The sequence below is a fragment of the Lissotriton vulgaris genome, chromosome 3_1 (assembly GCF_964263255.1).
Source record: "Lissotriton vulgaris chromosome 3_1, aLisVul1.2, whole genome shotgun sequence".
Taxonomy (NCBI): Eukaryota; Metazoa; Chordata; class Amphibia; order Caudata; family Salamandridae; genus Lissotriton; species Lissotriton vulgaris.
The window spans coordinates 1102105064-1102127964 of NC_141689.1; the positions used below are offsets into that span (position 1 = coordinate 1102105064).

General features: G+C 47.7%; 1 protein-coding gene across 2 annotated transcripts in view; it reads right to left on the reverse strand.

The window, feature by feature from the left end:
- The window catches only part of LOC147727487 (alcohol dehydrogenase 1-like), a 241734-nt gene extending 221039 nt beyond the window's left edge, over positions 1 to 20695 (reverse strand). The window contains exon 1 of one of the 2 annotated variants that reach the window (XM_086961559.1): positions 20474 to 20695. In XM_086961559.1, coding sequence (XP_086817685.1) covers positions 20474 to 20491 — 18 coding nt within the window. In that variant the 5' untranslated portion in view covers positions 20492 to 20695. The remainder of the gene's footprint in view (positions 1 to 20473) is intronic. The other variant, XM_086961560.1, reaches the window with a different exon arrangement.
- Between the last annotated feature and the right edge of the window lie 2206 nt (positions 20696 to 22901).

Below are 22901 nucleotides of genomic sequence, written 5' to 3' on the forward strand. Positions count from 1 at the left end.
AATGATACATCCGCTTGTTTTAGGAGGAAAAGGAAGAAAAATTGGGGAAGAAAAGGAGAGAAGAAGCCAAAGGCCGAATTACTGGCTGGTACTCCAACGTACAAGCATGTCCAATTTTGTGCACATATCACATTTAATCGGATTGGACTTATAGTGCTTAAATTGGTGTGTGGCAATTGGTGAGCATAGCAGGCATACACGAACCGGTGCTCGGGTGACTGATGATCTCAGAGTTACTGATATTGAGTAACAAAAGCCTATTAAATTGGAATGTCTCAACATCATTTGCTGATTCATATTAAAAGGGCAGTTCACATTTTTAAACGACGAAACACAGGATTTTTTACATTCTGTTGAGACCCTCGGGCGTCCATTCAGCCGTGAACATTCGTACAGTGCATGGGGGTGGTGGGAGGAAAATGTCCAGGTGCTTGCTTACCCAGAAAAAAGTATTAAAACTGGGGGACGTGTTGCCTTGCAACCTGCAGAGATAGTCGGCAGCTATGTGAGTGACCTGGGGGTGGGGAGGGGAGATGGTTAAAAGCACGAAGGCAGCCATGCTCTTAGTGTAGCTATCCATTGGATAGGGGTTTACCTCTGAGTTTCTAGGAAATAGTAGGGGTCCGGGCAGTCTCAATGTGCTGCATGGTCCAGATTAGCCCTCTGAGTGTGTTCTAAGGAAAATGGGGTTGAATTAGTAATTAAACAGAGTTTAGGATAACTCGTAGAAGCAGAAGGGTTCCGAGTGCAGGGATAGCGCTCTTACCTCAGGGAGTCCTTGGGCTCCGAATTATTAGGATTCTAGAGGCGTATGAGATGGGTCCAGGTACAATACGAGGTCTGATTGGGTTTGCCTAAACTCGGTTTTCACCCACCCCTAGTTATGTGTATGAGCTTCCTCCTGGGCTCCTCAGGCTTCTTCCGGTACGCCAACACTAATCTTAATGGTAAACTCTGAAAATGCATAAAATATTTACTTGTCCTTCTTAGCAGCTCCATGGAAATCTATCTCCTCAACTGTGTTGTTCCTTGTTTACCAGCTTGTAAACTCGGAGTTTGTTTAGACAGCTAAGTGAAATTCTTAATCTTCATTTCCTCAACCATTATCTCTGTTTTTTATTTCTTACTCGGTGTCAGCAAAATACGGTTCACTTCACCTTGTACTGTGACTGTAGATTTACAAACTATTCCGCAACAAGCTTGACTATTGTTTTGGCCTTCTTCTGGGCTCTGCCACTGCTCTTTTAAATCAGTTGAAAAAGGTCTGATGTTTTAGCATCCCATGCCCATTTTAGATCCACTTCCCTTGCTACAACAAAAGGCAAGATGCTTTTCATTTTCTTGCCTGGTAACCCTCTACTTAAACTCCTTTGCATTAAATTTATTGGAGTGCACTACAATGCACATCTTCAAATAACCTACAGACACTACATTCTCCGGCAAGTCTTCTTTTGTTGCCCTCACTACGAGTGTCAAACCAGAGAGAAACCATTTGACTGTTAGCGCAACATGCACCATCCATCTTCCCATGCTACTGTATTGGAACGAGGCTGCCACATCCATGTTTGATATCTAATAGAACCTTTTTTAGCACCCTCCTAAATTAGTAGACATACACAGTAAGTCATAAATATATTGGAAACAAAAATACAGTTAATCTAGAATCATTTTAGCACAAGATGTCTACTGTCATTAGGTTTCTTTTCTCGGGAGTAAAGACAACACAAAAGTCGATTTGTTTTTTCAAATTATTTCCAGCTGGGTTCACTACTACCACCTTTAAATCCATTGCATATCCGTGTTTGAGTAGGAAATGTACAGCCATCATGATACGTTGTATCATCATGCTGCTGAAGGCACATAGGTCCTGGCATGCTATTGTGGCGACTGGCAGTGCATTTACTGAAGCTTTCAGTGCGACACCTGGGGGCATGAGAGAGATGGATAGTAGAATGGCTGGTTTCTTCTGGGTACATGGGAAACAACTATGTGCGCTACCGTTGCCTGAAGAAACTATTGCATGATTAATCGAGGACTTCTTCCGTAGAATTGTCTTGATTCCACAATTCAAGTTCGCACCATTTACCTTTTATAGGTGTAATGTATCCTGGCATTTGTAGTGAAAAAGAAAGAACTCTGCATTTAGTTTTCATAAACCGTGTAAATGATTAAATTAAAAGACTTTACAGTAACACCACCAGCTATGGAGAGGAGTGGCGTAAGGTGGGGGAAAGTGTACAAACTGAAGAGAGGGTATTAGGTTATAGGGTAAAGTCTAAATCAAGAGCTTGGGTTTGCTAAGTTGTTTGGAGATGGGTAAGACCTTAGGAACAATAGTACAGATGAGGCAGTCTCATGGGACAATAGAGTACCATAAAAGGGCAGTACCTCCTAACATGCTTACTGAGGGAAGCTATTGTAGTGTTGCTGCCAGTGGGGTTTACCACTGCAGCACACGCCCCCTCCCACTGTTCTTCACATGTGTTGCCCCTAAGGCGTAAGGGGGCTTTGGTACAGCCCTTGCGTGAACGTAAGTCTGCAAATAAAAGCCAGGCAAGCCTGGGCGTGGCCAGTTGGCTACTGAACCACCAACGTAGCACGTGTGTCCGGCTAACCTTTATTTCTAGGCCCCAGGCCAGTTGTATTGCAGGACACCACAGCTATACATTCCAGCTGCTTGTGATATAAATGCATTACAGAAGGTGCCTATCTCTCAGTCGGGGCACCATGCATATACGCAAATGTACTGAGTGAAAAGGCAGAAGCCACATGATAACCCCACTCCCCCCAGCAATGCTAAAGAGGCCTATTTGACAGACCTTCAGTGAACTACGATGAATATTAGAATATTGGCCTGAGGTAGCCACAGGAGCAGAAAGGCAGTTTGTGATGACGAAAAGGCACAAATGAGGAAATGATTTTAAAAATATCCTTTCCTATGAGAATACAAAAGGGCAGAGATTTTAAGCAACAGTCTCAGTTCTCTTCACTTGCCCTTAAAAATATCCCAATACATTGATAATTGGAGATTCATTCTTGGTGCCATATTTCATGAACTGCACCAGGTGGTGTTAGAGTCGGTTTTTGCCCCTTGGAGAACTTTGTTATTACATAAAGGACTGCAAGTACTTGTACGGTCGCTGCTGTAGTATGGATATTGCACAAGCACAAATTCTAAGCCAGCGCAATCACAAGGGGAGCTGCCCTCATTTGCTAGGGGTGGACGCCCCTGCAAAGGATAGATCCTTTTGCCCGTGTACTGAATTACAAAAGAGGGTGCATGAGAAAACAGATTCTGGGGAGTCGCACGACTGGTGCCACATATGAAATGGTCCACAATCAGATGCCCTAGAAGAGGCATGTAGTCCCAGGAAGCTCCTCTAGCTCATTCCACGGAGGTGGGTGCAGTTATGTACCTCAATCACCTTTAAATGGCAGTTTTGCTGCTGTGTTGAAATTCATGCCAAGTCCACTGTCAATTGGAAGACAGAATAGTCGTTTCTTACTTCTGTGTGTTGTCCAAATTTGTAAATGTGCACCTGCGTGATAGAGAGCATATATGTTCATGGTGCATGATCACATTGTATCCCAGGCACATGTGATGAAGTTGCACCCATGCCAAACATAACCATACTTCTGACTACTGTATTCCATTACATGGCAGAGTGCCATACTCAAGCCTTTGCTATGCACAACTCCCAACACTGAGGGACTCACAGAGGTCTACTCACTAACTAAACAGAGTTAATAATGTTTATGAGTTACTGGCAAGCTGTGTCAAAGACGTGTAGAGCCAGGCATGAGTGTGTTGGAGACCAGTTTTTATATTAGTGGGAAGCAAGCTTGGCAGTCTGCAGGCTAACTATAGCTGCTCTAGGCAGTCTGCATGGCCCAAGTCTCTGTTACTGAAAATGCTTATAGGTGTCTCAATAGTTGTCTGTCTACACTAGAGTGACTCTTTTGGATGATGTCAGTAGTTTATAGTGCATTGTAGTCAGGGTGGTGAAGAGATCCAATTTGAAGCATATCTGCTTTCCCGGGCTCAGGTACTGTCTTTTCCTCAACAGAGAGAAAGTGAAAATATCTGATTTCCTCTGGAGAGAGACTATCCTGTCTTGAGATGAGATCCCCTATAGGGAGAAGGATTGAGGGGCTAAAAGGCAGAGCACAAAACTGGAAAAGTCCTCTGCATGGTTAAAGATGTGTCCCCTGCCCTGAGTACCCAACTGTACTGTTGACAGGAACCTTAAAGCTGATTTTGTCGTCATAGGCGAACACAGATCATGTGTGTGTAGCATGACATAGGCCTGTCTCATGAATTGCGGTCTTGTTGGACTGCAAGTTGCTGCCATCATAGTGAAGGAAGGATACATCAGAAGTTAAACAGCACAAGTGCTGTGGTGGCAGCATACTGTGTAGTGAACAGTAGTAGTTAGTAGGATCTTTTTACCCAGTGTCACTGGAGGAGTGAGGCCTAAAGGCTCACTCACCGTTTTAAATATTCTGTCGCTGTGTGCTTAACTCACCTTTGGCCAACATAAGGTAGATATGGACTGCTGCACTGTGCAGAAGGTGTTTACCCTGCTTGCCTCAAACATGGGGCATGATCATACTCCTGAGAGCTCTGCCTATGTTTCCAGTGGAGAAGGGGCAAGCCCGCCTGGGCTCAAGAGTTGGTTAAATTAGCATTATGCTAGTCCAGTTCCAACAGCAGATTGATTCCTCTGTAACACTCTGATATGAGGTAAATGTAAATGTACAGGAATTTATATAGCGCAAATCACCGAGCAGTTTCTAAGCGCTTGCTTAGGGAACCCGTCCTGGTATTCCCCTGTGAGATAACCCCAGCAGGGTATCCGCAAGGTGAAAGCCAGGCATCCCGCCACGAGGGGCCATTGTGGAGATTAAGCAAGCTATTGCCCAGAGTCGCAGAGTGTGAACCCGTGAATCGAGTAGGCACCGGAGCGAGAATTGTCGAGTCCATGGACATTTTAGGACTCAAGACTCAAGACCCCGCTGAGCCGGGAATTGAACCCTGGTCCCTGGCTGACCTCTGCTTCCAGGTCTGCCTCCTCTAACCAGTGAGCCACACTTCGCCAGGTAAAGGAGTGTAGCTTCATTGGGGGCGTGTGTTTGTGGTTTGATACCCTCAAAATAAATGCATTCTTCGCTTTGTAGTTGAGTTTGAGGGCTCCTAGAACACATTCACTTCAGCACACCAGTGCTTTAAATGGGCCGGTACTCACCGGTACTGAGTACTGGCACTTCCAAATTTCCGAGTCCTCAGTACCTGCACTTTTTTTCCAGTCAGGGAGAGTACCGGTACCCTGGTTGATGGCATGGCAGGCTAAGGTTTGGTATCGCCTCCAATGCGGGACAAATGCCGCTCTGCGTTTGGATCTCTCAGTCACACGGAGCCCCTGAAAGAGACTTTTACAGAGACGCTGTTAACGCTCAGTAGTGCCCATTAGAATTCCCCACACTGTAGGGGTTGGGGAGGGCTTGCTTAATGCCGTGATTCACAGGACAGGGTCAAGGCAGACCCTGCACTGTTGATTAAATGTTAAACAGCCATTATATAGGAAAGTGTTTTAGCAACCCATCCCCTCTGCCCCCTGTTAGGTGTGTGAAATAGCCTGGCCTCGGGCTGCTGGTGAGTAATCCGGTCCATCTTTCCCAAAGCCGGTTTTCTTCGGTTTGTTTTTTCCAGCACAGGAGCTGCTTTCCTTTGCGTGGCTGCATTTACATGTCAACAGCGACGGATCCATGGGTGTGAAAGTAGCCCTGCAGAGAACACTGCAACACTCGAGAAATGAGCTCAGGTGACAACCCGAGATAACATATAAGGAAGGGGGAGGGAGGATTGTAAAAAAAGTGAGGTGACAGCTTAAGTTAGAATTGCCACTTTTTTCACATAATGCCAGATATTCGTTTAGTTTTGAAATAGGTGCTTAGGAATTGTATTTTAATACACATTCAAATCTGCTGTATTTCTTGAAGTAATTGGTTTAGTTATTGATGAACCACATGCCTCAAAATCAGTTTGAAACGCTCACCCTGCAGAATTTACAGGGCGTGGGGGAGCGTGCACACAGTCTCTCTCTCTCTTTCTCTCTCTCTCTCTCTCTTTCTCTCTCTTTCTCTCTCCTCCTCTCTTTCCTTCTCTCTCTCCTCTCTCTCTCTCTCTTTCTCTCTCCTTCTCCTCCTCTCTCTCTCTCTCTCCTTCTCTCCTTCTTTCTCTCTCTTTCGCTTTCGCTTTCCTTCTCTCTCTCCTCTTTCTCTCTCTCTCCTCTCTCTCTATCTCTCCTCTCTCTCTTGCTTTCATTATCTCTCTCTCCTTCCCTCTCTCTCTCTCTCTCTCCTCTCTCTCCTCTCTCTCCTCTCTCTCTTTCCTTCTCTCTCTCTCCTTCTCCTTCTCTGTCTCTCTCCTTCTCCTTCTCTGTCTCTCTCCTTCTCTCTCTCTCCCTCTCTCTCTCCTCTCTCTCTCTCTCCTCTCTCTCTCCCCCTCTCCCTCTCCCTCTCCCTCTCCCTCTCCCTCTCCCTCTCCCTCTCCCTCTCCCTCTCCCTCTCCTCTCTCCTCTCTCTCTCTCCCTCTACTCTCTCCTCTCTCCCTCTCCCTCTCCTCTCTCTCTCCCTCTCCCTCTCCTCTCTCCCTCTCCTCTCTCACTCTCCTCTCTCCCTCTCCATCTCTCTCTCCCTCTCCATCTCTCCCTCTCCCTCTCCTTCTCCTTCTCCCTCTCCTTCTCCTTCTCCCTCTCCTTCTCCTTCTCCCTCTCCTTCTCCCTCTCCCTCTCCTTCTCTCTCTCTCTCTCTTTCTCGCTTTCATTCTCTCTCTCTCCTTCTCTTTCTCTCTCCTCTCTCTCTCTTCCTCTCTCTCCTTATCCCTCTCTCTCTCTCCTCTCTCTTTCCTTCTCTCTCTCCTTCTCTCTCTCTTTCCTTCTCTCTCTCTCCTTCTCTCTCTGTCTCTCTCTCCTTCTCTCTCCTTCTCCTCTGTCTCTCTCTCCTCCTCTCTCTCCTCCTCTCTCTCCTTCTCTCTCTCCTTCTCTCTCTCTCGCTCTCTTTTGCTTTCCTTCTCTCTTTCTCTCACCTTCTTCTATCTCTCTCTCCTGCGCTCTCTCCTCCTCTCTCTCCTTCTCACTCTCTCTCCTCTCTCCTCTTTCTCTCTCCTCTCTCTCTCTCTCTCCTTCTCCCTCTCCTTCTCCCTCTCTCTCTCTCCTTCTCTCTCTCTTTCCTTCTCTCTCTCTCTCTCTCTCTCCTTCTCTCTCTCTCTCTCTCCTTCTCTCTCTCTCTCTCTCTCTCCTTCTCTCTCTCTCTCTCCTTCTCTCTCTCTCCTTCTCTCTCTCCTCGCTCTCCTTCTCTCTCTCCTTCTCTCTCTCTCTCTCTCTCTCTTTCTCTCTCTCGCTCTTTCTCTCTCTCTCTCTCGCGCTCTCTTGCTTTCCTTCTCTCTCTCTTTCTTTCTCTCACCTTCTCTCTCTCTCCTGCTCTCTCCTCCTCTCTCTCTCTTCCTCCCTCTCTCTCTCTCTCTCTCCTTCTCTCTCTCCTTCTCCTTCTCTCTCCTTCTCTCTCTCCTTCTCTCTCTCTCTCTCTCCTTCTCTCTCTCTCCTTCTCTCTCTCTCCTCTCTCACCTTCTCTCTCTCACCTTCGCTCTCTCTCACCTTCTCTCTCTCACCTCTCTCTCTCACCTCTCTCTCTCACCTTCTCCTTCTCCCTCTCCCTCTCTCTCTTTCTCCCTTCTTCTCCTCTCTCTCTCTCTGTCTCTCTCCTCTCTCTCCTTCTCTCTCTCGCTCTCTTTTGCTTTCCTTCTCTCTTTCTCACCTTCTCCTTCTCTCACTCCTCTCTCTCCTTCTCACTCTCTCCTTCTCACTCTCTCCTTCTCACTCTCTCCTTCTCACTCTCTCCTTCTCTCTCTCTCTCTCCTTCTCTCTCTCTCTCCTTCTCCCTCTCCTTCTCCCTCTCCTTCTCCCTCTCTCTCCTTCTCTCTCTCTCCTCTCTCTCTCTTTCGCTTTCATTCTCTCTCTCTCTCCTTCCCTCTCTCTTTCTCTCCTCTCTCTCTCCTTCTCTCTCTCTCTTTCCTTCTCTCTCTCTCTCTCCTTCTCTCTCTCTCTCCTTCCCTCTCTCTTTCTCTCCTCTCTCTCTCCTTCTCTCTCTCTCTTTCTCTCTCTCTCTCTCCTTCTCACTCTCTCCTTCTCACTCTCTCCTTCTCTCTCCCTTCTTCTCCTCTCTCTCTCTCTCCTTCTCCCTCTCCTTCTCCCTCTCCTTCTCCCTCTCCTTCTCCCTCTCTCTCCTTCTCTCACTCCTCTCTCTCTCTCTCCTTCTCACTCTCTCCTTCTCACTCTCTCCTTCTCACTCTCTCCTTCTCTCTCTCTCTCTCCTTCTCTCTCTCTCTCCTTCTCCCTCTCCTTCTCCCTCTCCTTCTCCCTCTCTCTCCTTCTCTCTCTCTCCTCTCTCTCTCTTTCGCTTTCATTCTCTCTCTCTCTCCTTCCCTCTCTCTTTCTCTCCTCTCTCTCTCCTTCTCTCTCTCTCTTTCCTTCTCTCTCTCTCTCTCCTTCTCTCTCTCTCTCCTTCCCTCTCTCTTTCTCTCCTCTCTCTCTCCTTCTCTCTCTCTCTTTCCTTCTCTCTCTCTCTCTCCTTCTCTCTCTCTCTCTCCTTCTCACTCTCTCCTTCTCACTCTCTCCTTCTCTCTCCCTTCTTCTCCTCTCTCTCTCTCTCCTTCTCCCTCTCCTTCTCCCTCTCCTTCTCCCTCTCCTTCTCCCTCTCTCTCCTTCTCTCTCTCTCCTCTCTCTCTCTTTCGCTTTCATTCTCTCTCTCTCTCCTTCCCTCTCTCTTTCTCTCCTCTCTCTCTCCTTCTCTCTCTCTCTTTCCTTCTCTCTCTCTCTCTCCTTCTCTCTCTCTCTCTCCTTCTCTCTCTCCTCGCTCTCCTTCTCTCTCTCCTTCTCTCTCTCTCTCTCCTTCTCTCTCTCTCTCCTTCTCACTCTCTCTCCTTCTCACTCTCTCTCCTTCTCACTCTCTCTCCTTCTCACTCTCTCTCCTTCTCACTCTCCCCCCCCTCTCTCTCCTTCTCTCTCTCTCTCCCTCTCTCTCCTCTCTCTCTCCTTCTCCTCTCTCCTTCTCTCTCTCTCCTTCTCTCTCTCTCCTTCTCTCTCTCTCCTTCTCTCTCTCTCCTTCTCTCTCTCTCCTTCTCTCTCTCTCCTTCTCTCTCTCTCCTTCTCTCTCTCTCCTTCTCTCTCTCTCCTCTCTCCTTGGAAATCGTTTTGTACTGCTTTTATTTACTGGAAAAAATATTTACAAATTACAGGCCTCTACATTAAGATTGCTCTATCAACACAAACAATGAAATACAGGACAACAAATTACAGGCCAGGTGGCAAATTTAGGGTATGGGTACATCTTGGAGGGGAGAAGAGGAGGCAAGTGGGGGAAAAACAGTGACAAAATGTAAGAGACTTGTGGAGAAAGTAAGTGAGAGGTGGCAGTAAGAGGGGCAGATCCAGGGAGAGAAGGTTAGAGGCTAGGTAGAAATGAGAGGTTAATCGTAAAAGGAGAGTAGAACCAGAAGGAGATAGGAAGAGCCTGGCCTTAGGGCAAAGGGATGAAGCAGTCCTTTAAATGGGCCCCTACTCTTAGGTACTGAGTACTGCCACTTCTTATTTTTATCACTGTCAATGCCGACCCTTCGCCATTTTGTAGGAGAGTACCGGTACTTATAAAAGGTGCTCATTGGCTGCTAGTGCTGGTAAGCACTAGGATGTCAAAGAAGAAGCTGTCTCTGACAGCCAAAGCGCTTCTGTAGTCCTTAGTTCATCCGCTTTTCTGTACCTCTGCTTATTTCTTTGTGTGTATGCACACCTGAGGATATATAGCATTGTCTCAAACAACAACAAATAACGGTATGACATTAAGAAGTTGCAAATATTACAAAACAAGGACATTTTTAACATATTATCCTGTTTGCCTTTCACTTTGTGTAATGATTTAAACTGTTTTGTTAACATAAATGCATTTCTGTTGTGTTTTGACATGTGCTGCAACCTGTATAGAAGTCAATGTGTATCATCATATCTTGACCCTAGCCACGCCCATAGCCCCGCCCACTTGCCACACCTCTAGGTCATTTAAATGAGTACCTGCACTTATTTTTTCCCATTTAAAGCACTGAGTCACACAGAGCTACTGTAGGTTCTCCACCAACTGAACACCTACATGCTCGGTCAATCACAGCAGATAAGACAAAGTCCATCCACTGCCTACAGCAGGTTTTCGTTCCCTGATCACACATTTTTGGTAAAGGACCCTGTCTCTGAATACACCTATGACCCCGATCCCAAGTCTGTTGGAATGAATGTGCTATTTATTGTGCATGTTTAATGGTGATACATAACTTATCATGTGTGATAAATGGCACCCATTAGGAGTTTTTGTGGAATATCATATGGATTGTAGTGCTTACCACGCCAAAATGCATGATACGGTACACAATGTACACTTTCCTCCTGTTAAATTCTTGCAGGTTTGACCTCACTAAATATAACAAAGATTGAGATTTGTGACGCACCAATTAGTTACTGGAAGTGGCTAAACACCAATTCTGATCCCCTTGCAGAAAGGGGTTTATGCAGGACATACACACCATTAGACCTGAATCAGACGGGACGCTCCCGATGTTTTTAAATGGCTCTAATTTTGCTCTAAAAGGGCTTTAATGTAGCTTTCTTCTGTCTAAAATGGTCCCAATTTCAATACAAATCAACAGGGAATATATATCCCCCTGATTATTTGTAATAAATCTCCCTTTCTGCTCTGCAAATGTTGTCTTGTATGCTCAGAAGTAGAAAGATTCCGACCATCTTATCAGGGCCTTACATTCCAGGCAGGAAAAGGACCCTACACTGAGAGAACTTTTGGTCTAGCTGACCTCGGTCTGCTCTATTTCTCTATTTAAACCTCTCTCCCTCCCTAGGCTACCACTATTTGAGTCTATCTTTCTACCTAGAGCCGCAGGTAAGACATTTTATTTCTAAGGTGACTATGTTTATGAATTGTGTTTTAGCCTTCTTCTATAAGTGTTAATCTGTACTATTTTTAAGGCAAAAAAAAGCCGAAATAAAGATTCCTTGATGATGAGGAAGACATTTTTCAACTGTTTTTTGTGACCCTGCTAAAGTTTGACACATAATTTAGTTTTGTTTTGCATCCCACAGGCTTGAATGAGCACGGAATGGATAATAACATTTATTCCATTCAGGGGCTCGATAATATGACGTCCCTGTGACCCTTCAAAGTCCTTAAGATTACACTGTCAACAACTCTAATAACCTGAGGGTGTAGGCTGTAGGGGAAGAACGAAATACAAAAGGGTATTGAAAACAACCACCTGAGTGCATCATGGGATACGAGAATTGAATACAAGCATTAACAAGCATTTACAATGCAATGGTCTCGGCATCATTAAAGGAAGAGCTATTGGCATTGCTCATGACATTTCTTTTTTTTTCTTTAAATCATAAACAAATGACATTGTCATTTACATTGCCAATACACAGCACTCTGCACTCAACAGCACACAGCACTCTGCACTCAACAGCACACAGCACTCTGCACTCAACAGCACACAGCACTCTGCACTCAACAGCACACAGCACTCTGCACTCAACAGCACACAGCACTCTGCACTCAACAGCACACACCGCTCTGCACCTGCACTCACTGCTCTGCACCTGCACTCACTACTCTGCACTCACAACTCTGCATTCTGCACTCACTACTCTGCACTCACAACTCTGCACTCACAACTCTGCACTCACAACTCTGCACTCACTACTCACTACTCTACACTCACTACTCTACACTCACAACTCTACACTCACAACTCTGCACTCACTACTCACTACTCTGCACTCACTACTCTGCACTCACTACTCACTACTCTACACTCACTACTCTACACTCACTACTCTACACTCACTACTCTACACTCACTACTCTGCACTCACTACTCTGCACTCACTACTCTGCACTCACTACTCTGCACTCACTACTCTGCACTCACTACTCTGCACTCACTACTCTGCACTCACTACTCTGCACCCACTACTCACTACTCTGCACTCACTACTCTGCACTCACTACTCACTACTCTGCACTCACTACTCTGCACTCACTACTCTGCACTCACTACTCTGCACTCACTACTCTGCACTCACTACTCTGCACTCACTACTCTGCACTCACTACTCTGCACTCACTACTCTGCACTCACTACTCTGCACTCACTACTCTGCACTCACTACTCTCTGCACTCACTACTCTCTGCACTCACTACTCTCTGCACTCACTACTCTCTGCACTCACTACTCTGCACTCACTACTCTGCACTCACTACTCTGCACTCACTACTCTGCACTCACTACTCTGCACTCACCACTCACTACTCTGCACTCACTACTCTGCACTCACTACTCTGCACTCACTACTCTGCACTCACTACTCTGCACTCACTACTCTGCACTCACTACTCTGCACTCACTACTCTGCACTCACTACTCTGCACTCACTACTCTGCACTCACTACTCTGCACTCACTACTCTGCACTCACTACTCTGCACTCACTACTCTGCACTCACTACTCTCTGCACTCACTACTCTCTGCACTCACTACTCTCTGCACTCACTACTCTCTGCACTCACTACTCTCTGCACTCACTACTCTGCACACTCACTACCCTGCACACTCACTACCCTGCACACTCACTACTCTGCACTCACTACTCTGCACTCACTACTCTGCACTCACTACTCTGCACTCACTACTCTGCACTCACTACTCTGCACTCACTACTCTCTGCACTCACTACTCTCTGCGCTCACTACTCTGCGCTCACTACTCTGCGCTCACTACTCTGCGCTCACTACTCTGCGCTCACTACTCTGCGCTCACTACTCTGCGCTCTGCACTCACTACTCTGCGCTCTGCACTCACTACTCTGCGCTCTGCACTCACTACTCTGCGCTCTGCACTCACTACTCTGCACTCACTACTCTCTGCACTCACTACTCTCTGCACTCACTACTCTCTGCACTCACTACTCTCTGCACTCACTACTCTCTGCACTCACTACTCTGCACTCACTACTCTGCACTCACTACTCTGCACTCACTACTCTGCGCTCACTACTCTGCGCTCACTACTCTGCGCTCACTACTCTGCGCTCACTACTCTGCGCTCTGCACTCACTACTCTGCGCTCTGCACTCACTACTCTGCGCTCTGCACTCACTACTCTGCGCTCTGCACTCACTACTCTGCGCTCTGCACTCACTACTCTCTGCACTCACTACTCTCTGCACTCACTACTCTGCACTCACTACTCTGCACTCACTACTCTGCACTCACTACTCACTACTCTGCACTCACTACTCTCTGCACTCACTACTCTCTGCACTCACTACTCTCTGCACTCACTACTCTCTGCACTCACTACTCTCTGCACTCACTACCTTGCACACTCACTACCTTGCACACTCACTACTCTGCACTCACTACTCTGCACTCACTACTCTGCACTCACTACTCTGCACTCACTACTCTGCACTCACTACTCACTACTCTGCACTCACTACCTTGCACACTCACTACCTTGCACACTCACTACTCTGCACTCACTACTCTGCACTCACTACTCTGCACTCACTACTCTGCACTCACTACTCACTACTCTGCACTCACTACTCACTACTCTGCACTCACTACTCTGCACTCACTACTCACTACTCTGCACTCACTACTCTGCACTCACTACTCTGCACTCACTACTCTGCACTCACTACTCTGCACTCACTACTCTGCACTCACTACTCTGCACTCACTACTCTCTGCACTCACTACTCTCTGCACAAATAACGGTATGACATTAAGAAGTTGCAAATATTACAAAACAAGGACATTTTTAACATATTATCCTGTTTGCCTTTCACTTTGTGTAATGATTTAAACTGTTTTGTTAACATAAATGCATTTCTGTTGTGTTTTGACATGTGCTGCAACCTGTATAGAAGTCAATGTGTATCATCATATCTTGACCCTAGCCACGCCCATAGCCCCGCCCACTTGCCACACCTCTAGGTCATTTAAATGAGTACCTGCACTTATTTTTTCCCATTTAAAGCACTGAGTCACACAGAGCTACTGTAGGTTCTCCACCAACTGAACACCTACATGCTCGGTCAATCACAGCAGATAAGACAAAGTCCATCCACTGCCTACAGCAGTGGATGGACTACTACTCACTACTCACTACTCTCTGCACTCACTACTCTGCGCTCTGCACTCACTACTCTGCGCTCTGCACTCACTACTCTGCGCTCTGCACTCACTACTCTGCACTCACTACTCTCTGCACTCACTACTCTCTGCACTCACTACTCTCTGCACTCACTACTCTGCACTCACTACTCTGCACTCACTACTCTGCGCTCACTACTCTGCGCTCACTACTCTGCGCTCTGCACTCACTACTCTGCGCTCTGCACTCACTACTCTGCGCTCTGCACTCACTACTCTGCGCTCTGCACTCACTACTCTCTGCACTCACTACTCTCTGCACTCACTACTCTGCACTCACTACTCTGCACTCACTACTCTGCACTCACTACTCTGCACTCACTACTCTGCACTCACTACTCTGCACTCACTACTCTGCACTCACTACTCTGCACTCACTACTCTCTGCACTCACTACTCTCTGCACTCACTACTCTCTGCACTCACTACTCTCTGCACTCACTACTCTCTGCACTCACTACTCTCTGCACTCACTACTCTCTGCACTCACTACTCTCTGCACTCACTTCTCTGCACTCACTACCTTGCACACTCACTACCTTGCACACTCACTACTCTGCACTCACTACTCTGCACTCACTACTCTCTGCACTCACTACTCTCTGCACTCACTACTCTCTGCACTCACTACTCTCTGCACTCACTACTCTCTGCACTCACTACTCTGCGCTCACTACTCTGCGCTCACTACTCTGCGCTCACTACTCTGCGCTCACTACTCTGCGCTCACTACTCTGCGCTCACTACTCTGCGCTCACTACTCTGCGCTCACTACTCTGCGCTCTGCACTCACTACTCTGCGCTCTGCACTCACTACTCTGCGCTCTGCACTCACTACTCTGCGCTCTGCACTCACTACTCTGCGCTCTGCACTCACTACTCTCTGCACTCACTACTCTCTGCACTCACTACTCTGCACTCACTACTCTGCACTCACTACTCACTACTCTGCACTCACTACTCTCTGCACTCACTACTCTCTGCACTCACTACTCTCTGCACTCACTACTCTCTGCACTCACTACTCTCTGCACTCACTACTCTCTGCACTCACTACTCTCTGCACTCACTACTCTCTGCACTCACTACTCTCTGCACTCACTTCTCTGCACTCACTTCTCTGCACTCACTACCTTGCACACTCACTACCTTGCACACTCACTACTCTGCACTCACTACTCTCTGCACTCACTACTCTCTGCACTCACTACTCTCTGCACTCACTACTCTCTGCACTCACTACTCTCTGCACTCACTACTCTCTGCACTCACTACTCTCTGCACTCACTACTCTGCGCTCACTACTCTGCGCTCACTACTCTGCGCTCACTACTCTGCGCTCACTACTCTGCGCTCACTACTCTGCGCTCTGCACTCACTACTCTGCGCTCTGCACTCACTACTCTGCGCTCTGCACTCACTACTCTGCGCTCTGCACTCACTACTCTGCGCTCTGCACTCACTACTCTGCACTCACTACTCTCTGCACTCACTACTCTCTGCACTCACTACTCTCTGCACTCACTACTCTCTGCACTCACTACTCTGCACTCACTACTCTGCACTCACTACTCTGCACTCACTACTCTGCACTCACTACTCTGCACTCACTACTCTGCACTCACTACTCTGCACTCACTACTCTGCGCTCTGCACTCACTACTCTGCGCTCTGCACTCACTACTCTGCGCTCTGCACTCACTACTCTGCGCTCTGCACTCACTACTCTGCGCTCTGCACTCACTACTCTCTGCACTCACTACTCTCTGCACTCACTACTCTCTGCACTCACTACTCTGCACTCACTACTCTGCACTCACTACTCACTACTCTGCACTCACTACTCTCTGCACTCACTACTCTCTGCACTCACTACTCTCTGCACTCACTACTCTCTGCACTCACTACTCTCTGCACTCACTACTCTCTGCACTCACTACCTTGCACACTCACTACCTTGCACACTCACTACTCTGCACTCACTACTCTGCACTCACTACTCTGCACTCACTACTCTGCACTCACTACTCTGCACTCACTACTCACTACTCTGCACTCACTACCTTGCACACTCACTACCTTGCACACTCACTACTCTGCACTCACTACTCTGCAATCACTACTCTGCACTCACTACTCTGCACTCACTACTCACTACTCTGCACTCACTACTCACTACTCTGCACTCACTACTCTGCACTCACTACTCTGCACTCACTACTCTGCACTCACTACTCTGCACTCACTACTCTGCACTCACTACTCTGCACTCACTACTCTCTGCACTCACTACTCTCTGCACTCACTACTCTCTGCACTCACTACTCTCTGCACTCACTACTCTCTGCACTCACTACTCTCTGCACTCACTACTCTCTGCACTCACTACTCTCTGCACTCACTACTCTCTGCACTCACTACTCTCTGCACTCACTACTCTGCACTCACTACTCTGCACTCACTACTCTCTGCACTCACTACTCTCTGCACTCACTACTATGCACTCACTACTCTCTGCACTCACTACTCTCTGCACTCACTATTCTCTGCACTCACTACTCTGCACTCACTACTCTGCACTCACTACTCTGCACTCACTACTCTGCACTCACTACTCTGCACTCACTACTCTGCACTCACTACCCTGCACTCACTACTCTGCACTCACTACTCTGCACTCACTACTCACTACTCTGCACTCACTACTCACTACTCTGCACTCACTACTCTGCACTCACTACTCACTACTCTGCACTCACTACTCTGCACTCACTACACTCACTACTCTGCACTCACTACTCTGCACTCACTACTCTCTGCACTCACTACTCTCTGCACTCACTACTCTCTGCACTCACTACTCTCTGCACTCACTACTCTCTGCACTCACTACTCTCTGCACTCACTACTCTGCACTCACTACTCTGCACTCACTACTCTGCACTCACTACTCTGCACTCACTACTCACTACTCTGCACTCACTACTCTCTGCACTCACTACTCTCTGCACTCACTACTCTCTGCACTCACTACTCTCTGCACTCACTACTCTCTGCACTCACTACTCTCTGCACTCACTACTCTCTGCACTCACTACTCTGCACTCACTACTCTGCACTCACTACTCTGCACTCACTACTCTCTGCACTCACTACCCTGCACTCACTACCCTGCACTCACTACCCTGCACTCACTACTCTGCACTCACTACTCTGCACTCACTACTCTGCACTCACTACTCTGCACTCACTACTCTGCACTCACTACTCTGCACTCACTACCCTGCACACTCACTACTCTGCACTCACTACTCTGCACTCACTACTCTGCACTCACTACTCTCTGCACTCACTACTCTCTGCACTCACTACTCTCTGCACTCACTACTCTCTGCACTCACTACTCTCTGCACTCACTACTCTCTGCACTCACTACTCTGCACTCACTACTCTCTGCACTCACTACTCTCTGCACTCACTACTCTCTGCACTCACTACTCTCTGCACTCACTACTCTCTGCACTCACTACTCTCTGCACTCACTACTCTCTGCACTCACTACTCTCTGCACTCACTACTCTGCACTCACTACTCTGCACTCACTACTCTCTGCACTCACTACTCTGCACTCACTACTCTGCACTCACTACTCTGCACTCACTACTCTGCACTCACTACTCTGCACTCACTACTCACTACTCTGCACTCACTACTCTCTGCACTCACTACTCTCTGCACTCACTACTCTCTGCACTCACTACTCTCTGCACTACTCTCTTCACTACTCTCTGCACTCACTACTCTGCACTCACTACTCTGCACTCACTACTCTGCACTCACTACTCTGCACTCACTACCCTGCACACTCACTACTACGCTGGGCAACTCCAGAAATATTTTTCTAAAGCAACCGGACAACCACGCAGACTATACCGCACAGAAGATAAACTATGAAATATGGTTCAAAGCTGTATTAAATGTCTAGGAATAAATACGATTGCTCAGTCCTCACTCAGGCTTCTTCTGTTGGTTTGCGGCGGCCAGCTGACAGCATCTGCATCACTTGATGTGAAGTTCACTCTCACAAGCAGGACTGACAAACAGCCACAGTGAAACAGCGTTTTGTGACTCCTTTCAGAAATAATTGCTTCTCGTGGGTGGGAATCTCTGCACGTATGGTGCTATGCCTAACACGATCACAAAAAAAAACCAAGCCGTAAGCGTGCACACTCCCGAACTTCCGGTTTCGGGATGTGCAAGCTCACGGCTATCGTGGGGCGGGACTTCCGTCTTTGCGAGAAGCCCGCGCCCATGGAGTGGATGGCCCAGAGACTGGTGGCAGCAGAAATCAGGAGTGGCGGCTGATGCGGTAAGTGGGGCTTGGGGGGCTTGGCACGTGTGTGTGTGTGTCTGCGCGCGTGTGTCTGCACGTGTGTGGGTGTGTCTGCGTGTGTGTGTGTGTGAGAGACTGCGCGTGCGTGTGTGTGTGCCTGCCTTCGGCCGGCCTGCATAAGCACGTTCACAGACCCTGGTCAGCGCGTTCACAGCTCTAGGTCCCTTCAGAGCGAACTCCATGACAATAGGTCTCGATGCCGAGACCTAAAAACAGAGGAAACGGAGACGTGCTCGTGAGGCCTTGTGAGAAGACAACTGATTGAATAGGAATGTTGTTGCTGACATCGGAATGAAAGTAGTCCGTGCCAGGAAGTCTAACGATTGGAATGCATGGCTCTAACGGGTGTGTCCTGCTGGTCACAGAGTCCCAGCACGGATTAAGTTACTACCCGAGGGCTGGTCTTCACCCACACCCATCCAGCACACGAAACACGAGTGACGCGGCCAGCTAATGAAAGAGGTTACAGGTTACAGTTTATTTTCCGTTTGCTTCACCGCTTTTGTCCACGTAAAATGAAACAGTAACCAGCAGGGTTTTGGGTGGGGCGGGTCCCTACCTAGCTGTAGTTAAAAAGACCCGGGGGACTTTCGGGTCCTATATTCTTTCCTTAGCTTTACTGGGGAAAACACATCGTTAAAAGGCTGTACCAATAATACACAACCTAGGTCAGCGAGGTATCCTGTTTACATTTCACGTTTAACGTAATTCACTTTCCCAAGAGCATTAGCCTTTCTAGAATGTTGGTTTTTCTGTAGTTTTCTTTTCACCCAGCATGTTATGCAATAGCATGTACAATGACCTGGATCGCCTGTAGGTATCAGCGGGAGTCAGGTTCGTGGGTGGGTGTTTATAACATCTGTGTCCAATGTGTACATTTTACAGTTATTATAGCGCATTGAATCGTAGTCGATATTACCTCAAGGTTTTAGTCGCTGACGGATATACTTTTCTATAAACCGTTACAGTATTCTGTGAGCGGTTACACGATTGGTGCGAATGTCACCCAGACAGTTACACTTTGCTGTGAACGGTTACGCAACTGTCAGTTTCACCAAAGACCAGTGGAAGGCAGGGCCGGACTGGGAACCACAACCGGCCCTGGCAAAGTGCTCGACCTACCACGCTCCCCACTGAGGGGGGGATGGGGGGGGGGTAGACTGGAGGTGCCGCCGAGCTCTTTGCCAGGGCTGGTTTTCGGCCGATTTTGGAACAGGGCCGATTTTGCAGCTAAATCGGCCTGTACCAAAATCAGCCCCCGGGCGGCGCACTGGGGGATTGCCCGGTGTCAGCTATGCCAGTCCGAGCCTGGTGGACGGGTTTTCTGCTATAACTGCGCGCTCGGCTGAAGTGGCGTGATGTTTGTTTCTGGTCATGTCTGAGAAGACAGGGGGAGTTTCTCACTGAGCATGTTAGTGAGGCATTAATTCCCGCAGAGCTTGTCATTAGGGCATGATGCTAGAGTAAGCAAACGCTACGGAAGGCAATTACGTATCGCATTCCGTGACGTTTTAAGGTTACGGCAGATGGATATTCTACGACACAGCTGACTAACGAGCTCAAACTCACACAATCAGTGAGTGCTCTGTGTTCGAAGTTTTCTACCCATGTAAAAGTGGACTCTAGCAACCTCGAACTCGCATTCGATTATTAAAAGTGTTTTCTTTATATAAAGACAAACATACCACGTCTAGTTTTAAGTATTTTATCTTTTTGCAGTTGAAGGTTAGTTATATGCTTACTTTTCCAGAGGTCTCCATGAGTTCTTGTTTGCTCCGGTAAAAACAGTCGCTGCAGCTGGAAACTTTGCCTATTGACCAGCACTGCAGTTATTAATTGCTTTGTATCTGCAGAGTAAATTATTCACCCCGCGTGCGTCAGAAGCTCACCCTTCCCCAAAATGCTAAAACAGAAAGGAGAGGGAGAAGAGAACGACTCCTCCTAGTTAAAGCTGTACGTACTCTGAAATTAGAAACAAACGAAAGGCGACTCCATACCGGGGAGGAGAGGTGGGAGGGCTGGACCAGATATGGGAAGTTTGGGAAATGCTGTTTTTGATGCTTGTGGGCCATAGCTTGCCACCTGACGGATTTTCTACTGGCGCCGCCTGTAATCAATCCCTTTTGTCAAACTTTGTTCCAGGAACAAATCGCTTCAGTATTTTTTGAAAAATGAATACAGTTAGCGACATTTGTCGACTGAATTTGGAAATTCATTCATAAATAGATTTGAATCCACACTGTAGTTGAGTAAGTGAAAAAGACTCTCAGCCCTGCCAAGTAGCATGCATCGGGCATTAGATTAACACATTTCAGTGTGGTAGTCTCCATCACCACACCGAAATGAATAGTGCCTCCTCAGCTGTCAATCAGGAGCACTGCTACTTTGCACCACTCAGTGGGTGGCACTGCTTTTGGGGGCGGCGGAGGTGAGCAAGTCATGTCTTTTGACTACCACCACCCCACTGCGCCCTGAGAACAAGTCGTCCGTAGGTTACCAGACCCCCCCAGCCCCCGCAACAAGTCATCTGTAGATCGCCACACTCTTTGCCCCGCTCTTACCTGCACCGGGTGGCAAACTTAGGGTCCACCCCTGGTGGCAGTAGGTCTAGCTACGCCAGTGGCACCACTGACCGAGCAAAGCTTCTAGCTGGCAACATAGCGAACCATGCGCTGCTTGCGGCAGGCTTGAGGCTGGCTCAGCTTGCTCTGGGCTGGCACAATGTAAACATTACCAACACCGCAGCATTCAGATTCACTGATGACATCATGAGAGTCAGTCTCATGATTTACCCAATGGCCACTGCAGAGACATCCAGGACAGACACTGACTGAAACACACACCTATAGGCGGCCTGGCTGCTGGCAACACAAGTAGGCGGGGCCCCACAGTTTAACTTTGGCAGACAGCACAGGTGGGAGTCCACTGCTGCAGCTAGCGCTGAGTTGTGCCACTCAGCCCAGGGGCCAGCAGAGGCGTAATGATTCGGACCTGCAACCAGACTGCCGGGTCTATTATCAACAACTAGTGAAAATTATCGCTAACTAAGCTTAGCGACATTTTTTATATTGTCGTGCTTCACCTGATTTTATCGCAGAGATTACGTGCTATTAGCAACTTTTATCTCAAATGCGATAAAATTTCAGAGTTAGCGGCGAAATGCGAGAATATTGCCACAAATTCAGCGATATTCATGCATTATCGCTAACAGGGACTTAGCCACAATATCCAACTCCCATTGGATGTAATGGCTAAGAACTGGTCTGAGCAGGCGTTAGTTTTTGGAGCTATTCGCGCTTAGTGCAAATATTTCCATAGCTACGCCTGCCTTGCTAATAGGCGATAGCGACGTTAGCGACTGCTTTCAGTCGCTAACTGGTTGGGTACGCCCACTTTGCATGTCATTAGCGATAAATATCGGTGACATGCAAAGCGGACCCCAAACCTGCTAGCTATCGCCTAAAAGCTGTCGCCAACATCAGTTAGCGACAGCTTGCTAATAGGGCGATATAATTATCGCCGATTAGCGGCCAAAAACGGCCACTAAAGCGGCGACAATCCAATATTGCCAGGCTTGGTAATATGCCCCTGCAACCGCCGGCAGAGTGGTGGTGCCTCAGTAACCTGCCTGCCTTGCATTTCAGTCCAGGGCTACCATGAATGCCACGCAAGTCAAGTCCTCTCCTTGACTGCGGCACAGCTTGGTCCTGGGAAGACTAGTCACAGCTGGCCCCTTGCGTAATTTTACTTGCTGACACAGAGTGTCACTCATCTTCTTCCTAATTTAATTTACTTTTAGAGGAGCGTGTCTGTCATCATTCAACCTGTAAGTAAAGTTACAGCGCCAGGCTGAGTTCTGCATTGCAGTCACTGTCTTCAGTCTGCACAAAGTTGAGTGCCGCGTCAGTGATGCTTGCTCATGCTACACGCTGGGGCCTCTCTCACATCCTAGTGCCCTTCCATGTCTGGTGCTTTGCAGCAGTTTTAGGATCTTCTTAGAGTTTATCGTTACTCTAATGGGTGTAATTTCTGATATTTATGTTTCCCTTGTCTTCATTGCTTGATTTTGCTCGCAATAAAGTGTCACTCATAGTCATTGCATGTCATTCATAATTACAATGAAATTATGAAAATGTCACTCATAAGCAAACTGAAACCTTGGCAGTTATG